Here is a 19,560-nt window from a genome sequence, read left to right on the forward strand (position 1 = left end):
CAATGTACTTTTTTTTTTTTAACATCCAGTGTATTTACTTGTAGATTTGTAGGCCATTCTAGTTGCCATAAATGAGGGAACCCATGAAACCTATATTTCTCTGGGGCTGGCTTACTTCACTTAATGGAATTCTACTCATCCATCAGAAAGAATGTTATTGTACCATTGGTTAGGAAGTCCAAACTAATTCTTGATGACAGTTACTGAAGTCTGGAAAAATGGGAGCAGCAATACTATGACACATAAACAGGCAACTATGCAAGCTTCACATACAGCTTGAACTTGCTTCCCTCCCAGAACTGTTATTTCTCCTGTGCTAGCCCATTTCAGTGGGGGATAACTTCATGAGCTCCCTATAACCTCAGAAATAATCCCCTGCCCACACTCGCCACATCTCTTCCTTGTACTTAAATGCTGTTGATCTTGTGCCCTTACCATCTCAAATCTCTTCCTTCTCCATCTTTCTGACCACTGTCATGGTTTAGGCCATCATCTCTTTGCATCCTATTTCCAATTCCTCCAAATCCATATGGAAAACCCTTGCCCCGGGTGTTCTGAAAGCACAAATCTGATGCCATTGGCTTGTGGGGAGTCAGTGGAACTCTGAAAACCTGGTTTGTCCTGCCCTTCCTTACTTTATATTTATGTACAGGCCCCAGTTTAACCTCCATTCCAGCTATCATACAGCCACAAATCTTCCTCTGGAACGCTAAAGACCTGAGTTCCCACCTCAGGGCTTTTACTCTTATGGCTTCTCAGTCTCCTGCAGTATCTGCCTGGCAAATACCAAAATACCATGTAAGTTTTGCTTCAAATATCATACCTTCCTCTGAATCCTTTTCAGAATAGACTTCTCTGCTGTGAGTTCAAGCAGGCCAATATTAATACCTATACTATGCTCTTCATATTTCCTGTAATATCTTCTTAAACTTATTTGCATGTCTGTTGCATGTTCTATCTTCTCCTACATATTCTTGCAAGTAGGAAAGGCAGGAAAACTGGGCTTTATTTAACTTCAAATTCCCAGTGTTTGTACATATGTGTAGCTGGAAAATTTTTGAAGGAAAAATAAAAAAGGGGATCTTCACAGGGGATAAAGGTGGACAAAAGGGAGGAGTGTCAGCCCAGCACTTAAAGGTTTTGCCTCAGTAAAGTCAGAATTAGAAGAGGACCATATCTATGGCTAGAGAATTCATGGGCTATTAGTATAATTAATAAAGTCTCTACAAGATTTGTTACTGAAGATTTTAAATTGTTATGTATACTGTCCATTTTGTGCTACTATAATACTACAGACTAATTCATGATGAATAGAACCTATTTCTCACTGTCCTGGAGGCTTGGAAGCCCAAAGGTGGGGGAGGGCTGCATCTATAAAGGAATTTTTCTTATGGCATCACATGGTTGGAAGACACAAAAAGGGTTGGAAAGAAACAAAAGGGGAACTAACTCATATTTGTATAATGACAGGATTAATTTGTTCATGAGGGCAAGACCTACTAAATAGCATAATCACTTACTTCTTAATACTGTTAAAAAGAACCATTTAGTTTTTTCACATGCTTTTTCTGTAGTATATCCCTTTTCTAACTAAAAAAAATGTTCATGTTTTAGGGAATAAAAAAAAATGACCATCATCAAAGATGCTATGGCAGCCACTCATTCAACTTGTTTTTGTGAGTTTTCTTAGAAAACTTTTGACCTTTGAACAGCCACACATGTAGCAGAGGCCCTGTTGTTTCATTCAAATTAAGATTATATGTAGTTCCTGAGGCCTGGCCTTCTCATGTCAATGGACTCAAATGCTGACTGATTCTTAGCAGTCATTCACAAAGATCTTGGAGCAAAGTCAAAGTGGGTCAAGGCAGAGAGTATGGTATAAGCAGTCAAGGCCAACCTGGGCAATGATGGCCCATGTCTGTAACCCTAGCTATTTAGGAGCTGAGATATAAGGATTGTAGTTTGAAGCCTGCCCAGGCAGGAAAATTTGTGAAACTCTTATCTTCAATTAACTACCAAAATGCTGCAAGTGGAGCTTTGGCTCAAGTGGTAGAGGGCTAGCCTTGAGCAAAAAAGCTCAGGGACAGTGACCAGGCCCTGAGTTTAAGCCCCAGCACACTCTCCCTCCTCCCCTTTCTCCCTCCCCCGCCCCCTCTCTCTCTCTCTCTCACACACACACACACACACACACACACGACCAGGGCCAAAATGGAAACACAAGTAGGAAACAGATCAGTTACAAAGAAGAGTCTGACATTCCAGTGTGGGTCAGTATAGGGCAGTATGTCTGGAGAGAACATTGTATAAATAGCCATAAATAAGAGCAAATAGCCTGGCATAAGCACAGCTGTTGAAGGTTAGAGGCCATGTTGGATCTAATAACCTTTCTGTTTTAAGGAAGCACCAGTAAAAGAACATGGAACTGCCAGAGAGTTTTCCCGTTTCACTAGCTAATGGTTAAATCTTTAGTATTTTCTTTGGAAAATTCTTTCAGAGAACAGAAAGGACATAAAAGAAATGATGCAGTTGATTACTATGTAGGAAAGTGAGTTAGTGAGGAAAATTAAGAAATAAATAAAGGGCACACCAAGGTATTTCCTGGACCCTGTCAATTCTCACTATAGGGGATCATGGAGAGGCGAGCACAGGTCTGTTCCCAGCAAGGCTCTGCAGGTAATCTCTCTTTCTTCTTTAACAATAAAAGGCAGAACACTTAACTCAAACCCAGGACATAAGAAAGATGTCAACTGGAAAAGCTAACTTGGAAACAGAAAGAGAATGGGCCCATACTTCTCCTGAGTGAATAAGGAGATTCACCGCATTATGTTCTGTCAAGCTCATTCCGATTTCAAACTACTTTGTGCCAAATAAAGCCACAGAGCTATGAGAAATAACTAATGAATATCTTAAAGAGATTGAAACAGCTACAGCTCTCTCATACAAAGTATCATTCTGCCCTTTGAAGGAAGCATTCCACTTAATAAAACCAGTGAAGGTGGTTATCCCACAGGGGTTGACAGGAGAAATTAATTCCAAGAAGCATACATGAATAACCTCACATTATCATAGGATCTAGTATAGGATGACTGTTCAGAACCCAGGAATGTAGAAGGTGGAGTGCAGGTATGAGATTGGAGGTGGGATGGGGGCATTAAAGAGAAGAAAAATTCTGGCTTTGCCTCCTTAGAAGCCATATGATAAAAAGCAAAAAAAAAATTTTAAGGCTCCATAAACTCCAGTGTATTAATCTATAAGTTATACCTAGTTCTATGTAGAATTGTTGTAAAACTTGAACACGAAAATGCCCACAAAGCACACAAAGAAGATTCTATAAATTTCACACAAAGAAGATTCTATAAATGGCTGAGGAGACAAAGCCAAGCAACCAGAAAGCCAGGGCTCTCAAGGCTTGGATAAACCAGGTACCATGTTTATAATTTCCTTAGATTCATAAAGATGTGCCGCTTTCTGGAATTTTGACACTGAGAGAAGAGTTCAGTTACAGAGTTCTGGATAATCATCCCCACTCAATCTCTCACTGCCAATTCTGGAAAGAGGATTCAGAAAATAGGCAGTGAGGCTCAACCAATGTAGTCTGGCTCTGCAAAGGTGTTCTCAAAAGCATAGTCCCTTTGGTAACAATAAAACAGTAGTCCAAGACTCAAAGCACACACAGTCTTTGTCCATGATGCCAAAATGCTTAAACTCTGCCAAGCCAATAAGGGAAACTTCCAGGAAGAGACCCTTAAAGGAAAACTTGAAGGCAGTCACCAGAAACCATTGACTGATTGAAAAATCTCCGCAGGAAGGCAGAGGAGAGAGGCAACTGGATAAGATGAGGAAGGCCAGAGGCTGAAGGAAGGAAGGAGTATGTCAACACCGTAGCAACTGAGAACTCCAAATTATTTAGAGCAGCAGAAATCAGGAACCTGCAAAGGCTTACATTGCATTTGACAATCAATCACCCATTGGGCAATGTATAACATATTATAAAATGGTATGGTAACATAATAAGACTTACCTAAATTCAAACTGAATGCTTCTTATTGGATTTGTTTTTCTCACACTTCTGTCATATCAAACCTACATCTCAGTCCTCGACCCCTAGCTTCACATGCTATTGGAATAATGGAAGGAAGTACCTCACTCTACCCATTGCTCTAATCAGTGATCTCAAGGAAGGATTTGAAATGCAAACTAGCATCATACCATGCTGTGTTTTTTCTCAGTCATAGTTCCCCAAAGTAGAGGCCACAGACTCATGCAGTGTACACGGCACCGTGAAGATTCTGCTCCAACAACAGCAGCCAGATTGCAGTGCTCCAAGCTCACACAGAGTTTGTCCATGTGTGCAATCTCTGCTTTTCAATTCACACACATATACAAAACAGCGAGCTTTTTCCTGATCACAGTCATGTGTCAGGACTATTCCAACTGAAACAACACCCAGCATAAGAACAAAAAGTCAAGAAGTAGTTTATCATCTCCTCCTTTCATGTCCCTGACCCTGAGTGGGAGCTGTAGTTCGCATATGTAACGCAGTAAGCTTTGTAGTTAAGTAAAATGGCTAGATTCAGTAGACATTGGGGAAAAGTCCGAGAGAAAGATAACGTGGACATTGTATTCATTCATTGAAAGCTAAAGGAATAATTATTACTAAGGCTTCACTTCCCCCCCCGCCCCCACCAACTCCTCATTTTATTCCTGAACTTAAAAACTTTAAACAATAGGGCTTGGAATGTGGCTTAGTGGTAAAGTGCTTGCTTAGCATGCATGAAGCCCTGGGTTCCATTCCTCAGTACCTACCACATAGACAGAAAAGGGGCAAAGTGGTGCTGTGGCTCAAGTGGTAGAGTGCTAGCCACTGAGTTCAAGACCAGGACCTGAGTTCAAGACCTAGGACTGGCAAACCCCCTCAAAAAAAAGACAACCACAAAGAACTTTAAACAATAATATCAACAACCCATTACATCTCAAAACACATGGGATAATGGTATATAGCAAAAAAAAAAAAAAAAGAAAAAAGATAAAAAGAAAAAGAAAGTGGGCTCTGGACTTTGACAAATCTTGTCTTCAATTCTTAGTCTCCAATTCTTAATATTACCATTGGATTCAAGTTATATATTGGACTCACTAAGTTTCTTTTTATAAAAATAGAGATGGTAAAATCCATATGGAAGACTATTTTAGGGACTAATAGAAAAAATGCAGGTGAAAGGTCAAATCTGATGGCTGCAACCTGTCCATACTCAGGAAAACAAACTCTCTTCTATTCCTAGAAAATGAAAGAGTGTTAGTATTTCCTGGAACATGGCAACTCAAAAAGATGTTCCTCTCTTATCAAGCAGGGGGCCCTGAAATGGCAAAAAAAAAAAAAAAGGGTTCCACACAAGCTGCCTCCTGCCTCCTCGCCTTTCCTCCACTTATCTCGCTCTGTCTTTTCAAAAATAAAGAGGCAAGATTCATCACAATGGTAACCACCAGGCTAAGAAGAGCAGGTCAGAAAATTCTTTGTTCTAATCATCACACTCTTTAGCGTAGCAAGATGGGCAATAGGAAGCTTTGGTCTTCAAGGTGGCCCCTCCATGAGCACAAATGGCATTTATAGGAGAGAGGCGATATAGCCAGCCCTGTTATAGGATGTTGTTCATAAGTAAAGTCACTACATTGGGAGGTTTATGTTCATTGTGAAGTTCAGCTTGGAAAAAGTTCACTTCTTCACAGGCCTGAAGCCAAGAATTTAAAAAGGTTGACTTCTATAGTTCATTGTGATGTGGGATAAAAGGGTGCTTAATTTTTTTTTCCTGCAGAGATCTGTAAAATTCTTTAATGAAATATAAAAAAATGTAAAATCCTTTAATTGAAAGTGTTAGGACTGTAAGTATAACATTACCTGCAAAATTTGCAATAATTTGGTTAGGTTTGAGGACATTTCTTTTCCCCAGTGTCTTCTACTGTAAATTATCAGATAAAGTACAAAAGACAACAGCTCTCTATTTCTTCTACTTTACTGATCATGTGACTTATCATAAACCATTTAACTCCAACTGCCTACCCACATCTGTAAAATGAAAGGTTGGAATAGAGTATGGGACTAAGGACCACCAAGTGAGAATCACCCAGCATGCTTGCGAAGAACCACAAATCGTGGGCTTGGTCTGTCCTCAATGAATCCATCAGGCAGGGCCTGGAATCTTCATTGATCAAAGCACCAGCATTTCCTAGGCTCACTGTAATTAAGTCGATGGATAAGATCCCTAGAAGGTATCTTCAATTGGACACTGTCAGATTCTAAATGTGTTTGTTCCAGTGACCATTGGTTCACAGTTCATGCAGATACAGAGTCCTAACCAAGGCTAAAATACAATATCCTACCCAATCTTCATTTTTAAGTGAGCCAAACACATTTCAACATCCTTGACTCTCAGGTCACTGCCTTGTCCAAGAGATGTCATAGCTGTTTCCTATGTTGTTTCCCAACTGAAAGCGTTTTTCTTTTCTAGCCAGACAAACAGGGTCTTCAGTTTAGTTCCAAAGGCCTGTGTCTCTTCTATTTCCTGTAACAGCTCAGATTTCTCTAAAAATCTCTCACCCAGCTATTTGGCCTACTTTACTTAGCCAGTTAGAGCTAGGAGGGTCACTGCATAAGGGGATTTGGAACCAGACAAACAGTATGTAAAAATAAAACTAGTCAGAGCTGGAGGAGAAAGATGGCGGTGATAAAATACCTGGTGGAATGAGAGGCTCATTATAGGGGAAATCCACCTTTCAAATGCTCTGTGCATGGATCCATCATCAGATAGCCCCCTGATCGTAGAGATTCCAACACTCAAAGACAAAAATAAGGATTTATAATAAGTCTACCATAAAAATAAGTGCATTCAGTTTAACTACATTAATAAGCCTGTTTCTTTATTCATAGGTATGTCCTTTGAACTTTTTGATGTGAAGGAGCTTTTTCCTTTTTGAAATGGTGGTAACAACTAATTTTTCACCTCTACTTGATAAAAAATATTTTGTTTTCATTTAAACTCTTACTGGCCCCAAGAGAGTTAAAGAAATCTCTGAGGGAAAAAAAAAAATCTCTGAGGAAAGACTACCTCTTCAGCAAAGATACTAGTCAACAAAGATCAGGGGGAAATGACAGCATAGGGAGCATAGTTTTAACCATTTTAGTTTAATAGTAGCTCCTTAAGGAGCCCTCTTTATTGAAACCATTCAGTACTCAGGATTTCTTGGGCACACTGGCTTTTCAAGTCCCATTTGGGTTTCTTTGTTTGTAGGTGGTAGGAAAGATATATTCTTGGTTGTTTTTTGATGTTGTTGTTGTTGTTGCTTTTGGTCTGTTGTGGGCCTTGAACTCTGGGCCTGGGAGCTGTCCTTGGCTCTTCAGCTCAAGGCAAGCACTCTACCACTTAAACCACAGTGACACTTCCGGTTTTCTGGTGGTTAATTGGAGATAAGAGTCTCATGGACTTTCCTGCCCGGGCTGGCTTTGAACTGTGATCCTCAGATCTCAGCCTCCTGAGTAGCTAGGATTACAGGTGTGAGCCACAGGTACCTGGCTGGAAAGATATATTTTTGTCTCAAATAAAAATAGGAAGTAGAGTGGGGTGTGTATTGGTCAAGTGGTAGTGTGCCTATCTAGCAAGTGTGAGGCTCTGAGTTTGAACTCCAGTACTACAAAAAACAAAACAAAAAACAGAAAAAACAGGCAGGCAGGCAAGAAGAAAGGAAGGCAGGAAGGCAGGCAGGAAGGAAGGATGGAAGGAAGGAAGGGATTAGAAAGTATCCATTTGATATCTGTGCTCTCTCTCTGTTGTCCTTGTCCTGTTCTCTGAGAGTATAAACTCACTGCAGCTATTTGCAGTTCCTCCATCCTTTCAGGGAAGATTTCTCAGATTTTCATAAAAATCTGAAAAAGATTTTCTGCAGAAGAATCTTTTCAAAGTCACCTTTTCCCCAATCTTTTCAATACCTGTTAGAACACTTCTGATGGAAGCTGAGCTTTCACACGAGCAGCTCTGAAAAGGGAGGAAACACTTCTACCCAAGGCAAGGGACTTGGCTGGGATTCCATGTTCCTTTTGCTATTTCTGCTTTAAAAAGAATTTTCTCCCACCCCTGCAGCATAGCCAAACTCTCCTCTAGTTAGTCTCTCTTTCTGTCTCTCTGTCTCTGTCTGTCTCTCTCTCTCTCATACACACACACACACACAATGTGCCTAAAAAACAGCCATGAGCTGGGATAGGAAACAAGAAATAATGATGATCTGGAACCACTTCAGCAAAGAACAGGGATTCATGTTTGAGTCAGGGCAACTAAGTCTGATCCTTCTTTGGAGGAATCTGAGAGTAGAAAGATACACAACTTTGACTTACTTCATGTAAAACATCATTCTAGTATCTCTCTTTGGGTGAACACGGATTATAATATATTGAAAATCTACTTTAGAGCTTATGTAGGAAAACTACTTTAGTATCTTTTCTTCAGTTATTCAGTCCTCCATTAAGCCTTCCTAACTACAGATAAAAGTTAAGATGGTAGATAATGGTAATAAAAATGTCTGCCTTTCCTACAACCTTGTCCCTAAAAGCTCCTGGAGAGCCTACCTCTCACAGGCTCTGATTGGCTCAAAGGAATTCAAAGGAATTTCTAGCAGTATTCTAGGGGTAGCCTGTCTCCTTGTCTCTCGCAGGCCCTAGCAGATTGGTTCTTTAAAAAAACATTTCCTGTGGTCTGACTTTTTTATGGTATTTTATAGAGCTATCTGCTTATAATTGCCAATGTATGATACTAACTTTTTAAACCAAAAATTTACCTATGCTTTCAAGGAATTATTAAACTATAAAGCTTAATTTTTATGGGTAAGATTAATTTGAAATCAGCAATATGTTCTTCCTCGAGGTTGCCTTCATGAATAGATAAAATAATGTGTTTCTTTTTCTTTCAAAATACTTGTATCCAGTGTACGCCAAGCATTGTCCTTACCTCAGAGGGACCACAGATAAATTCAGTCACAGGTGTCAAGGGACTTGATGCAGGGCTTAAAAGCACAAGAAGAGGGATGAATACCAGGTACAGCCGTGACCCACAGAGGACAGGGGCATAGTAAGTCTGGGTGCCATGCAAATCGTCACTGTGATGATGTCCAAGACTTTGAAAATACGCAATGGATGCCGAGAGAAGAATTCTATCATGAGAAAGGAACCAGAGTATTTCCAAGGTACAAAGCAACCTGGGGGCTTTGTGAAAAGCCCGGAGGTTCAAATGAAGGCCCTGGCTGTGAGTAATCGTATCGGTGCTGTCAACAATTTCCTAGCTTATCCCTACTGAGGAGGCAAGTTCAGGGCGCCTCCTAGTAGAAGATGAAAATATTATTATAAAGTCTATTTAAATAAACCTCCTATACAAAAAGTCACCCCTTTTGAATTTGTTGAAATAAGAGAGTCATAATATTTATTTCATGAAGAGGGTGTGAGGCTTAGGATTAATTTACTTCATTACTCCTTAGAGTACTTTGAAATTTATAGAATCCCATATGTGGGTTTGGAGGAACTTGATGGGGAATATTCTAGATGCTCCATTAGGTTTTGTATCATCTTCAAGTGCAGTCACCTGCACTCCATCTTTTCTGATCATCATTACAAGACACCTGGTACCCCCAAGGGCCTCCCAAGTGCAGGCCTCAGCCAGCCCACTCTAGGTGATACCTCTTTAATCATTCTAGAAACTTCCTCTCCTCTTAATAATTCATGACATTCTTACAGCACATACTGTTCATATGTTTATGTGTCCCCAAGGAGACTATAGACAACTAGAGATGATCAACTAGCTTTCCTTGTTCTTTGACTCTGGTATCTTACATGGCTATTAGCAGACAAGAAGAGGAAATTAAATAAAGGTTCATTGAATGAGAGCAAGAACTCTGCTCTAGTTACAAGGCAAAACCTTATCGGTACCGTCAGAGGATGGTTTTTATTTGTGCTGTGCATGGACACCAGCACTTCCCCTTTCCAACTAACAATGAATTTAATACCATCTATCACTTAAAGGAGAGGTTCTCACCCTTAGCCACACATTGCAGCCATTTGGGTACAGTTTACAAATGACAAGACACTGATGCCTGTTTCAACCTCTCCCATATCTAGCAAAAATTTTGATTTAATTGTTCATGGTGGAGGTCGTTGGCCATGGTCTTTTTTAAATGCTCCTGTGCTGATTCTGCTATCTAGCTGGGCTTGGGTTACCCAGACTTAATATGGTACTTAAGGAGGTCCCCACCTTCTTCTGGAGACTCAGTGTGATGATTTTACTTTCCTTTGTATTCAGCAGTTACTGTTGTAACCATTCACTAGGTAATAAATGTTTTCTGGGGACAGTACATCAATACTGATTAGTTTAGCTCCTGAGTTACAGTTTGATCACACACACACACACACACACACACACACACACACACACACACACACACACACAAACACACATCTTCTATCCTAGATTGGAATCATCTGGAGGGCAGGAACTATGTCTAGTTCTTCCTGGCATCCTAATGACATGCACATAGCAGACCAGACATGTTGTGATGACTTAAACCAGGGCCAACAACAAATCTAGCGGAGGCCATTTTAATTCTCCTGTGAAGACATGTCTTTGGGAAGAATAAAAATATTGAAGAAAGGGAGGGGTGGAATTGAAGCAGAGTAGAAAAAAAAGAGTAAATAAAAGTCAAGTGGAAAAAAAAAAAGCTAAATTAGTCCAAGAGAAAATATTTCCCGGCTCCTTAAGAGGATTTTTTTTTTTTGTAAACACTGAAGCAGAATAAACAAGAGAATTAACTTGGCTTGTGCCTTGATAAGGAGATTTCTTTCTTAGTTATATAATTTTACAAAGTTTCCAAGGGTGTAAAGAAAATAATCAGACAGGGAGGATTCCTTCTCCAGGGCAATACCATTCAGCTCTTAGGTTAATCAGCTTGAAGAGCTGCTAAGTTTGACCTGACCCCCTTCCATCTCTGTGATCCCAGACTAAGCCTAACATTCAATAGCCCTGGTGGAGAGCCCAAAGTCATAGAAACGGATAAAACATAATCCTCTTTCCATAACCTTGATCCCTTGGTGTAGTGACCTCTACATGCAAACCAAAAAGAAAAAAAAAAACCTAAGAAGCAAAACTCCCCCCAAAACAAAAATCCCTCAAAAAACAAAGCAAACCAACAACAACAAATTATGCCTGGTATCTTCTTTGGCTGATATCTCAGAGGCATAGCTGTATGGATAACTTGGAATAACCTAAGCCTGATTCTTTACTAAGTGGTGTTATAAGAAAATTAAACTTGGTGCAATTACCTTTGAGTCAAGGCTTAAAGCCCAAAAGGCTTATCTTCATATGGTTTCTATACTTTTCTGTGAACTAAGATCACAGGAAAGACTCCCTGCTAACTATGAGGAAAGGTCATCTGATAGAGATGTTTTCTGTATCAAACATTATCCTAGTCACAAATTTAACAAGTGGGTCCTCCAAAACAGGCTTATTTCTACAGAGTAATTAAATATATGTTCTTTTGCCTGTATTGTCCCTTAAAACATTGATTGTTTATTATTGCTTAAAAACAGGGCTCAAAGGAATTTAAACCGAATCCTAATTGATTAGTTGGGATAGTAACAAGTTGTCCTTTGTAGATTAAGATAACACCACTGACCCATCTAATAGGATATGAGCTAATAGACTGTCACTGATCCATCCTCACTTGGCTCTTGGTTCTTGTGAACAGTGCCCTGAATTTGACCTTTTCTGCCAAGAGCCACCAAAATCCTTTAGTCACCAAAGAGATATAAAACCATAGCATTTGTCCTATTAGCCACTTCCTGTTGACACTGAACACATGGAAATGATTAGACATGTTATTACAAGGTGGAGAAAAATGTGGTTATAACTTTGCTCATAAACTCCAGCTAGAAATTGGTAAAACTAGAATCAGGGTGTCTTGAATTGATGATATCATATGTAAGAGACCACATCACAAAATCAGTGCATTACTATAAGAATGTCATCTGAAATATAAAACAGAGATAAACCATCAGTTTTGAAGACGTGAGGTTAAGGATCTATGCAAGTGAATGAGTCGATACTGATTCACAAGAAATTTTTCTCCCTCTAGCGGAGTTTTAGATAGGAATGCCTAACACTCCTTAGTGATATTGCTGATAGCTGCGAAGTTTGTCACTATTTACCACCTAGGGTACGCCCCAAAGCCCACTAGGGTTTCCAGGAATGTTTTGAATGTATTCCACCAAGAGGGGAAGAAGTGGACTCCATACCTGGATCATCAGGGAAAAGCTATCACCAAAATAAGGAGCATGCCAGGGCCTGAAAACCCATGAACACTTACTTCCCTGATGAAAACAAGCTGCTTTATCTTCTCAGACAGGGCTCACCCAATCACCAAGATGGAATGTTATTTACACAGTCCCAAGAAAACCAAGAAGAATCTTCTGGTCCTTAACCAAAGTTATTCACAAAGTTATGTCTAGAACAGGCAATGGCTCTTGTCTGTTTTGGATGCTTCCTGCCTCCTTGATAAAGAGCCAATTACCTAATGCAGGTAAAGGCAACAACACCCACAAACACCCCGTCCTACCTCTTCCAGAAAGGACCACCTGCATGATAGTTTATGTTTCTTTTATTAATTACCTGGATTTGCTGCTTATTTAGTAAGACAGGCAAATTTGGCTTCTAAATTCAAAACATCAGACTATTCACCCTGACTCTTTCCTTCTCCTTCTTGTAGGGTGAGATCATGATTGAGTGATCACAGCAGTATGAGGTAGAGGGAGGATGTGAGGAAAAAGAAATTTCCCTGGTTGTGAGAGAGGTCAGAGGGTGAGGTCTCTTTTTCTAGAATGGGTAGAGAAGATTAAAAAGGGTGGAGAGCAGAACCCATTTTTATTTTTATTTATTTTATTTTATTTATTTGTTGGTGTGGGGCTTGAACTGTGGGCCTGGGCACTGTCCCTCAGCTCAAGGCTAACACTTTACCACTTGAGCCACAGCACCACTTCCAGGTTTTTCTGCTTATGTGGTGCTGAGGAATCGAACCCAGGGCCTCATGCATGCAAGGCAAGCACTCTACCACTGAGCCACCTTCCCCGCCCCAGAATCCTTTTTTAAATGTGTGTGTGTGTATGTGCGTGTGTGTACGTGTGTGTATGTGTGCGTGTGCATGTGCGTGTGTGTGTGTGTGTGTGTGTGTGTGTGTGTGTGTGTCTATATCTGTCTGTGTGTCTGTATGTCTTCACTCAAGGCCAGATAGAAATCCTACTAGGATGTTCATCCTTACAGCGGTCTCTCTGGCATCATTCCTTATTTGAAATCTCTCTCTTACTCAGTAATATAATAGTTCTCAGAGTCTGGGGGATCACTTACTCACTTAGCAGGATCTGTGCAGCTTCAGGCTTTCAAAGCACAAACACGCCAAGAAAGAACATGACTATTATTTAACTTATGAATAAATTTTTATCTAGTCCTCAACAAATATTAGCTAAGTAAAATGATCATTTAGGGAGAATTTGAAATCCCCATCAGTGTGGGTCTCAGTCATTTTCAAATCTCAGTGAGGATGCTAACTCTCTGGGATCTATCCTTACACTGTCCCTCTGCCTGTGGCTAACCCTCCTACTTCATTGTAACTTCTGTTGTGGCATGCAGGGTTTCTTTATCCTCCCCTGGCCAATGCTAGCCCTGAGAAGATAAGAAGGTCAACACTTTCTGAAGAGGCTCTGACTTTTAAGTTCCTTTTGTGCCCTTCATAGTCTGAGAACACTGTCAGAGTACTCACCTGTTTTCTCTCTGAATCAAGGTGCTGGAGAATCAGCCGGGTGTTCACGCTATGACTCCAGGTGTTTCCCAGTGCAGCTACAACACAGCTGGATCCAGAAGTACCTGAAATGAGATAAGGCAAAGCCAGGTTTATGGATGTTCCTTGCTTGTGATGGCATTTGATAGAAACAGTGCCCAGTCATTGCTCATTGCTCAGAGAGTACTTAGAGACTTGGTTTACCGCCACAAAAGCTAATCAATTAGAGGAAGAAGAGAGGGGTTAGGGAACGTGAGACCAAAAAAACAAAAACAAAACAAAACAACACCACTCCCCCACACACAAAAAAAAACCCAAAAAACCAGCACTGGAGTTCCTTCAGCCACAGTGGCAATCATCACCGCTGGGCTGAGAGTAACAGTTACATGTCACCAAGAGTTTGTATCAGAAAGCAGCACGGAGTTGTTGCTAATAATGAACCACGTGCCTCCCCATCCCTGCAAAAAAGTATACTGCCCTTTTACAGGATAACAGCCAGAAATGAAAGTCAGAGCTTAACAGATTTGTTAGAAGATTTTAGTTTCATTTTCCATATCAATACAGAATATTGTGGCACATATGTAATTCTTTTGCTCTCCTCTTTCTGTATACACACAGAAAACGAATCTGGAGGACCTCAACATTTTACATAGAGTCTAGCTCTGACAGTCCTATTTCAAGAGAAGAATTTCTTTACCCTAAGACTTTCCTGTAAAGGGGACAATTGGAAGTAAACTTCATCTGAGTTCCTAATCTACCCCACCTTATACTTCAGACATTCCCTTACATCTCAAAGCTTAATAGGTCCCTCTTGCCAGCACCAGGAAAAGACCATTCCTGATCCCTATGCTTTTCTTCTCCTGAGGCAAGCCTTCCAGTTCTGCCACTGAGAAGCCAGGTTCCACCACTATGCCTAGCACATTCTAAAGTCTTTTCCAAAGTTGGCACAGGTCATGCCAGAGATCCTGGCCTTAGAGGAGTCTCAAAGGGTATTATTTTGTTACCTCATAACCCCAGATGTCATCTCTATTCAATGAGGGGACTAAAGGCATAGAGACTGAAGCCCGCTGAAGTTAAAAAAAAAAAAAGGACTTCAGTTTCTCATTTGTTGCTCCCACTGTGTCACCTGATTTGCATAACTCAATATGAAGTAGGAATGAGTTTCTTTTCTAGGTGTATTTCAGGGTGGTCTGAGGACTGCATATAGTCTTAAGCTCCTAGGCCTACATGCTACAGTTGATAGGTGTCAATTCAGTGGTTTTTAGCTGGAGTCAGCAACATCCAACTGGGATTGCGACTGGCACCTAGAAGGTAGAGATTAGTGACACTGCTAAACAACTTATAATACACAAGATAGGTTCCAAGACAAAAAAAAACTAGCCCAAAACACAACAGCACTAGGTTGAGAACCCATGACTTCGATAATCCCATCCATACATATTTTTCCTGATTTAAGCAGATTCGGCAACTATTTAGATGGAAATAAATAACAAGGGCTTTGGCAAGCTGGGGAGCCCAGCTGAAAGGGAACTTTAGCATCGGAAAGAGCAGAACTGGGGGTAAACATGGTTTATCCTATATACAAATCACGGCAAGCACAAATCAATGTAAAGCCAAATAATCTAGGCTGTGTGGATCTGATTATTCCATTCACCTCAGTTGTTTTCCAGGCCTGAGGATAAAATCTTAAGTCTTAAACAATGATCTCTGGGCGCTTCTCCTCCACCTCTGCGTGTCCCTCTGGTCGCGTCTTTCTTAGGATGACCTCCTGACGTCTCTGTCCTCATCCTCCTTGGCCTCTTGTCAGCAGTTGATAAAGCTTCTCCTTCTTGGCATCTCCTCTCCTAGTCTGTTTCTCCTTTTTACCACGCCAATTACCTCTTTCCCTTCTCTGCTTTCTTTCCTCCCTCTCTTAGCTGGGGAGTTGGGTATGACCATTTTTTCCCCTTTTCTGATACCAAATGCCTTCAGTGGCCATGAAAATAATGTTCATATAAATGTACCCTAATTGTGAAGGCAAGTATTTGTCCATTAGCACACAGAAATTTCTTATTACTACAAAAAGATATACTCTCTTCCATTTTTCTTGACATATAGAATGCTCTCAATTCACCTTTCACTTTCTACTTCTTGAGACACATTTACAGGGAAATACTCTCTGCTGTAGAAAACTAACACTGCAAGAGAAATAGCAACTCTATTTGCATTTTAAAAGACAGCCTTAGTGAGAGAATTCATACATCACCCAATTCATCCGTTTAGAGCATATAGCTCAATGACTTTTTAGTATATTCACCATTATTCAACCATCACTGCCATCCAGTTGAGAGCATTTCATCAGCCCCCAAGAAAGACTGCACCTCTTGGCCATCAGTCTGGTATCCCATGCCTCGTCCCAAGTCTAAGGCAATCATGAATCTATGCCTCCATAGATTCAGCAACTTGCTTTTGATCTTGGAGTGTGAGGGAGGTGATGAGGAGTAGCAGGACTGTGGTGAATTGGTGAATTCATTCAGGACCTCAAGGGAACAGCCTCTATTTAGATCTAGTTGCTGTTGTCATGTGGCAAAGTGAGTTCATAGTTAACCACATTTTTTTAAAAAAAGATAAGCCACGAATCAATATTTTTAAGAAACATTTCCTGGCGTGGCTTAATTTTTACCTTTGTAAGTTTTAAAAACAAACACATTAGTGAGCCAGAGAGACCTCTATCCCATCAAGTTAGCAATGTCTGCTCCATGGGGTGTTTTCTCACTGTTGACAAGGATGTCACTTCCATGTAGGTGATTTCTGAGCTTTTATATCATTCTCTGAATGACATACCTGCCCTTCATTTTCAACCAGATTTTTAACATTCTAACTTTGATATCTTCAAATCAAGCTCATAGCTTTCCCTGTAAATGGACACCCCCTCCCCCTTTTTTTCCTTTTTCCTTTTTGACTTTCAGTTAATCTAGTTTGAAACCTCACAGTTCTGTTTTTAGAACTCTTTCATACTTCCAATTAAGTGTGAAATCCTAGCTGCACACTGGTGGCTCATACCTGTAATCAGGAGGTTAATCAGGAGGCTGAGATCTGAGGATCTCAGTTCAAAGCCATCCTTAGTAGACAAATCTGAGAGATCTTCACTTCCAATTAACCAGCAAAATCTGGAAGTATGGCTCAAGTGGCAGAGTGACTACTTGGAGCAAAAAAGCCAGGTGAGAACATGAAGCCCTGGTTCAACCTTCGATACCAGCATGAGTACATGTTCACACACACACACACACACACACACACACACACACACACACACACACACACACACACACACACACACACAGAGTACGAAAGCCTGTTTATTTACCTGTAAAACCCTATTCTCTTCCTACAATTCCTTTCCAACCTTAGGTCCATATTAGTGTCCACCTATGGGCCACTATTTGAGCTATCTCACTGGTGTCCATGCAGCTATCAGCTTCTCATTACACCACATCCTCTGTGTTACTACCTGATCATCTTCCTTCAATCACACATTTAAGCTTATTAGCTATCCTACCATGTACAACCAGCGTGTTCAAAAACTTTCAACGGCTCTCAGGTACCTTAAAACAATTCTAAATTCCTGAGATGGACATTCAAGGACCTTACCACTTCTCTCACTCCAGTTCAGCTTTTACTCCAATTTAATCAATCCTTGTCCAAGTCTCCTATTCAGCTGGAGTGTACCATATGTCCATAAGTTCAAGGTTTACCCAAGCCTTCAATGACATTTCCCATGTGTTAACTTCTCTTATCACCACAAAAGCATGTGGTCCTCTTTTATACATTCATAACACCTTATTCCATCCTATTATGTTCTATTATGGTGTATTATTTATACACTTTTCTTATTATCCTTAATATATATGATAAAAGAGTCCAAACCATGTCCAATTTATGTCAGCGTGCCTGAATCAAGGATGCTTATAAATACCGATTAAATGATGAAATCATAAATTACTTCCAACAAAGTTTGGATCACGTTATATACTTACTTCAGCAACAGATTTACATTCTTAACTCTATCTTGTTTAAGATAAAATTAATAGGCTTACATTTTTAAAGCAAACTTCAGAAGCCAGTTGCTTACATGTCTGTCAAGTGGCAGGATGGAGTGAGGCTAATCTTTAAAGTTTGCCAAGAAAACACTACATGTGATAATTAGGAGTTACTAATTGTATAAGCACTCATTTTCTTTTTGTGTGTGGGGGATAAAACTGGAGTTTCCCAGGTATTAAGGAAGATTCAGAATGATTTCAGAGCTCACATTTTTATTTGGACCATAACTTTTTAAAGAACCCTATCTCATCAAACCAGTGAGAACCATATAAAAAAAGTTCTCATGTACTTGGCTGTTATCTAACTTGGGTCCCAAGTAAGAGCCATAGTACAAATGGCCACAGAAAATCTTCCAGTAAAAACTCTGAGAGTAAGTTTGAAGAACTGTATTTTCAGGAGGTTATACCAATATCAAGCCAGTCAGTGTAAGAGTAACTACTCCAAGGCCCTAAAAGTTAATGATGATATAGGCAATGTTTGTAAAAGTACCATATGCCAGGTACCATGTAAGCCCTTTAAATAGACAGAGCTTACACACTGTTTGAGTTCCATGTCTTAGTCCCATCTTTTTTGATCCTCACAACAACCTGTGAGGTGGGTAATATAGTCAATTCTATTGACAGACTGAGGCTGTGAAAGATTAAGTCATTCCCTTAAGGTCACATGGCTGGTTAATGACAGAGCCAGGCTTTGAAACTAGCCTAAGTTTTAACCACTACTTCAATTAGCCTTTTCCTACCTCATGGATGTCTTCAGTCAAATATCTTTCCATTCTGCTAGCCCAGGGGGTGGGGGATGGGGGAGGTGAGAGGGTGAGGGTCAGGTCCTAGAAAGCCTTGGAATGCACAAAGACCCACCTCTGACAACAAGGTCTGTTGTGAGCATCTTATCACCAATCTGAACTCTACGTGTCACTCAGCTCCACACCCAGCTTCCTCTGTTCTGATGTACACTGATAACCCAGGGTAAGAGGTTTCCAGAAAGGCAGCACATGCCCTGGCTTGGCACAGTATTTAACCTCACTCAACTGGCCCAGTGGATGGATCCATGCAAATCAAGTAGTCTGTTACTGACCTTCCCTGGTCAGATGTTTTAAAGTCTGGTCTGGAAAGTTATATCACTTATTAGAGCCTTGAGTACAAGAACACACTTGAAGGTGATTGTACTAGTATTATCACTGGGAGATGGGGAATCTGCTAGGTACTATAGTCTTGCCATCTTAGTTTCAACGAGAAAATTTAGTGATCTCTTTATGTCTTTTGACTTTCTAGCATACTTATAAGAGGGTTGTCACAAATGATCATTAATGTTGTTTATGGGAAATTTAAGGTTGGAAGAATTTGCTTACTGGTTTTTCAGAAAAGGTGATTTCCTCCCCAGTGACCTAATTGGTCAGGAAACAGATAAGTGAATCTTCTCTAGGCTGATTTTAAGCAGAAGTCTATTCTTCCTCTCTCCTTTTTGACAACTGTGACATTTAGAATTGCCAAGGCTCCATTGTCTGGAATTTGGTTGTTTCCAATACAAATTTTTAAAATCCAATAAAAGAACTGGGGTTTGAAAATATTTTCATTATCGGGATTATCACAGGATTGAACCTGTAGAAACATCTGGGTGAGCTACAAA

The 19,560-nt window shown here is 40.2% G+C and overlaps 1 protein-coding gene across 1 annotated transcript in view; it reads right to left on the reverse strand.

Moving 5' to 3' along the window:
• Positions 1 to 19,560, reverse strand: part of LOC122118876 (DNA repair protein RAD51 homolog 2-like) — a 161,714-nt gene that overhangs the window by 36,357 nt on the left and 105,797 nt on the right. The window contains exon 3 of the mRNA XM_042692845.1: positions 13,837 to 13,940. Within this exon, the coding sequence (XP_042548779.1) occupies positions 13,837 to 13,940 (104 nt within the window). The remainder of the gene's footprint in view (positions 1 to 13,836; positions 13,941 to 19,560) is intronic.

This window comes from Dipodomys spectabilis, unplaced genomic scaffold (genome assembly GCF_019054845.1).
Source record: "Dipodomys spectabilis isolate Male_0828 unplaced genomic scaffold, ASM1905484v1 ptg000157l, whole genome shotgun sequence".
Classification (NCBI taxonomy): domain Eukaryota; kingdom Metazoa; phylum Chordata; class Mammalia; order Rodentia; family Heteromyidae; genus Dipodomys; species Dipodomys spectabilis.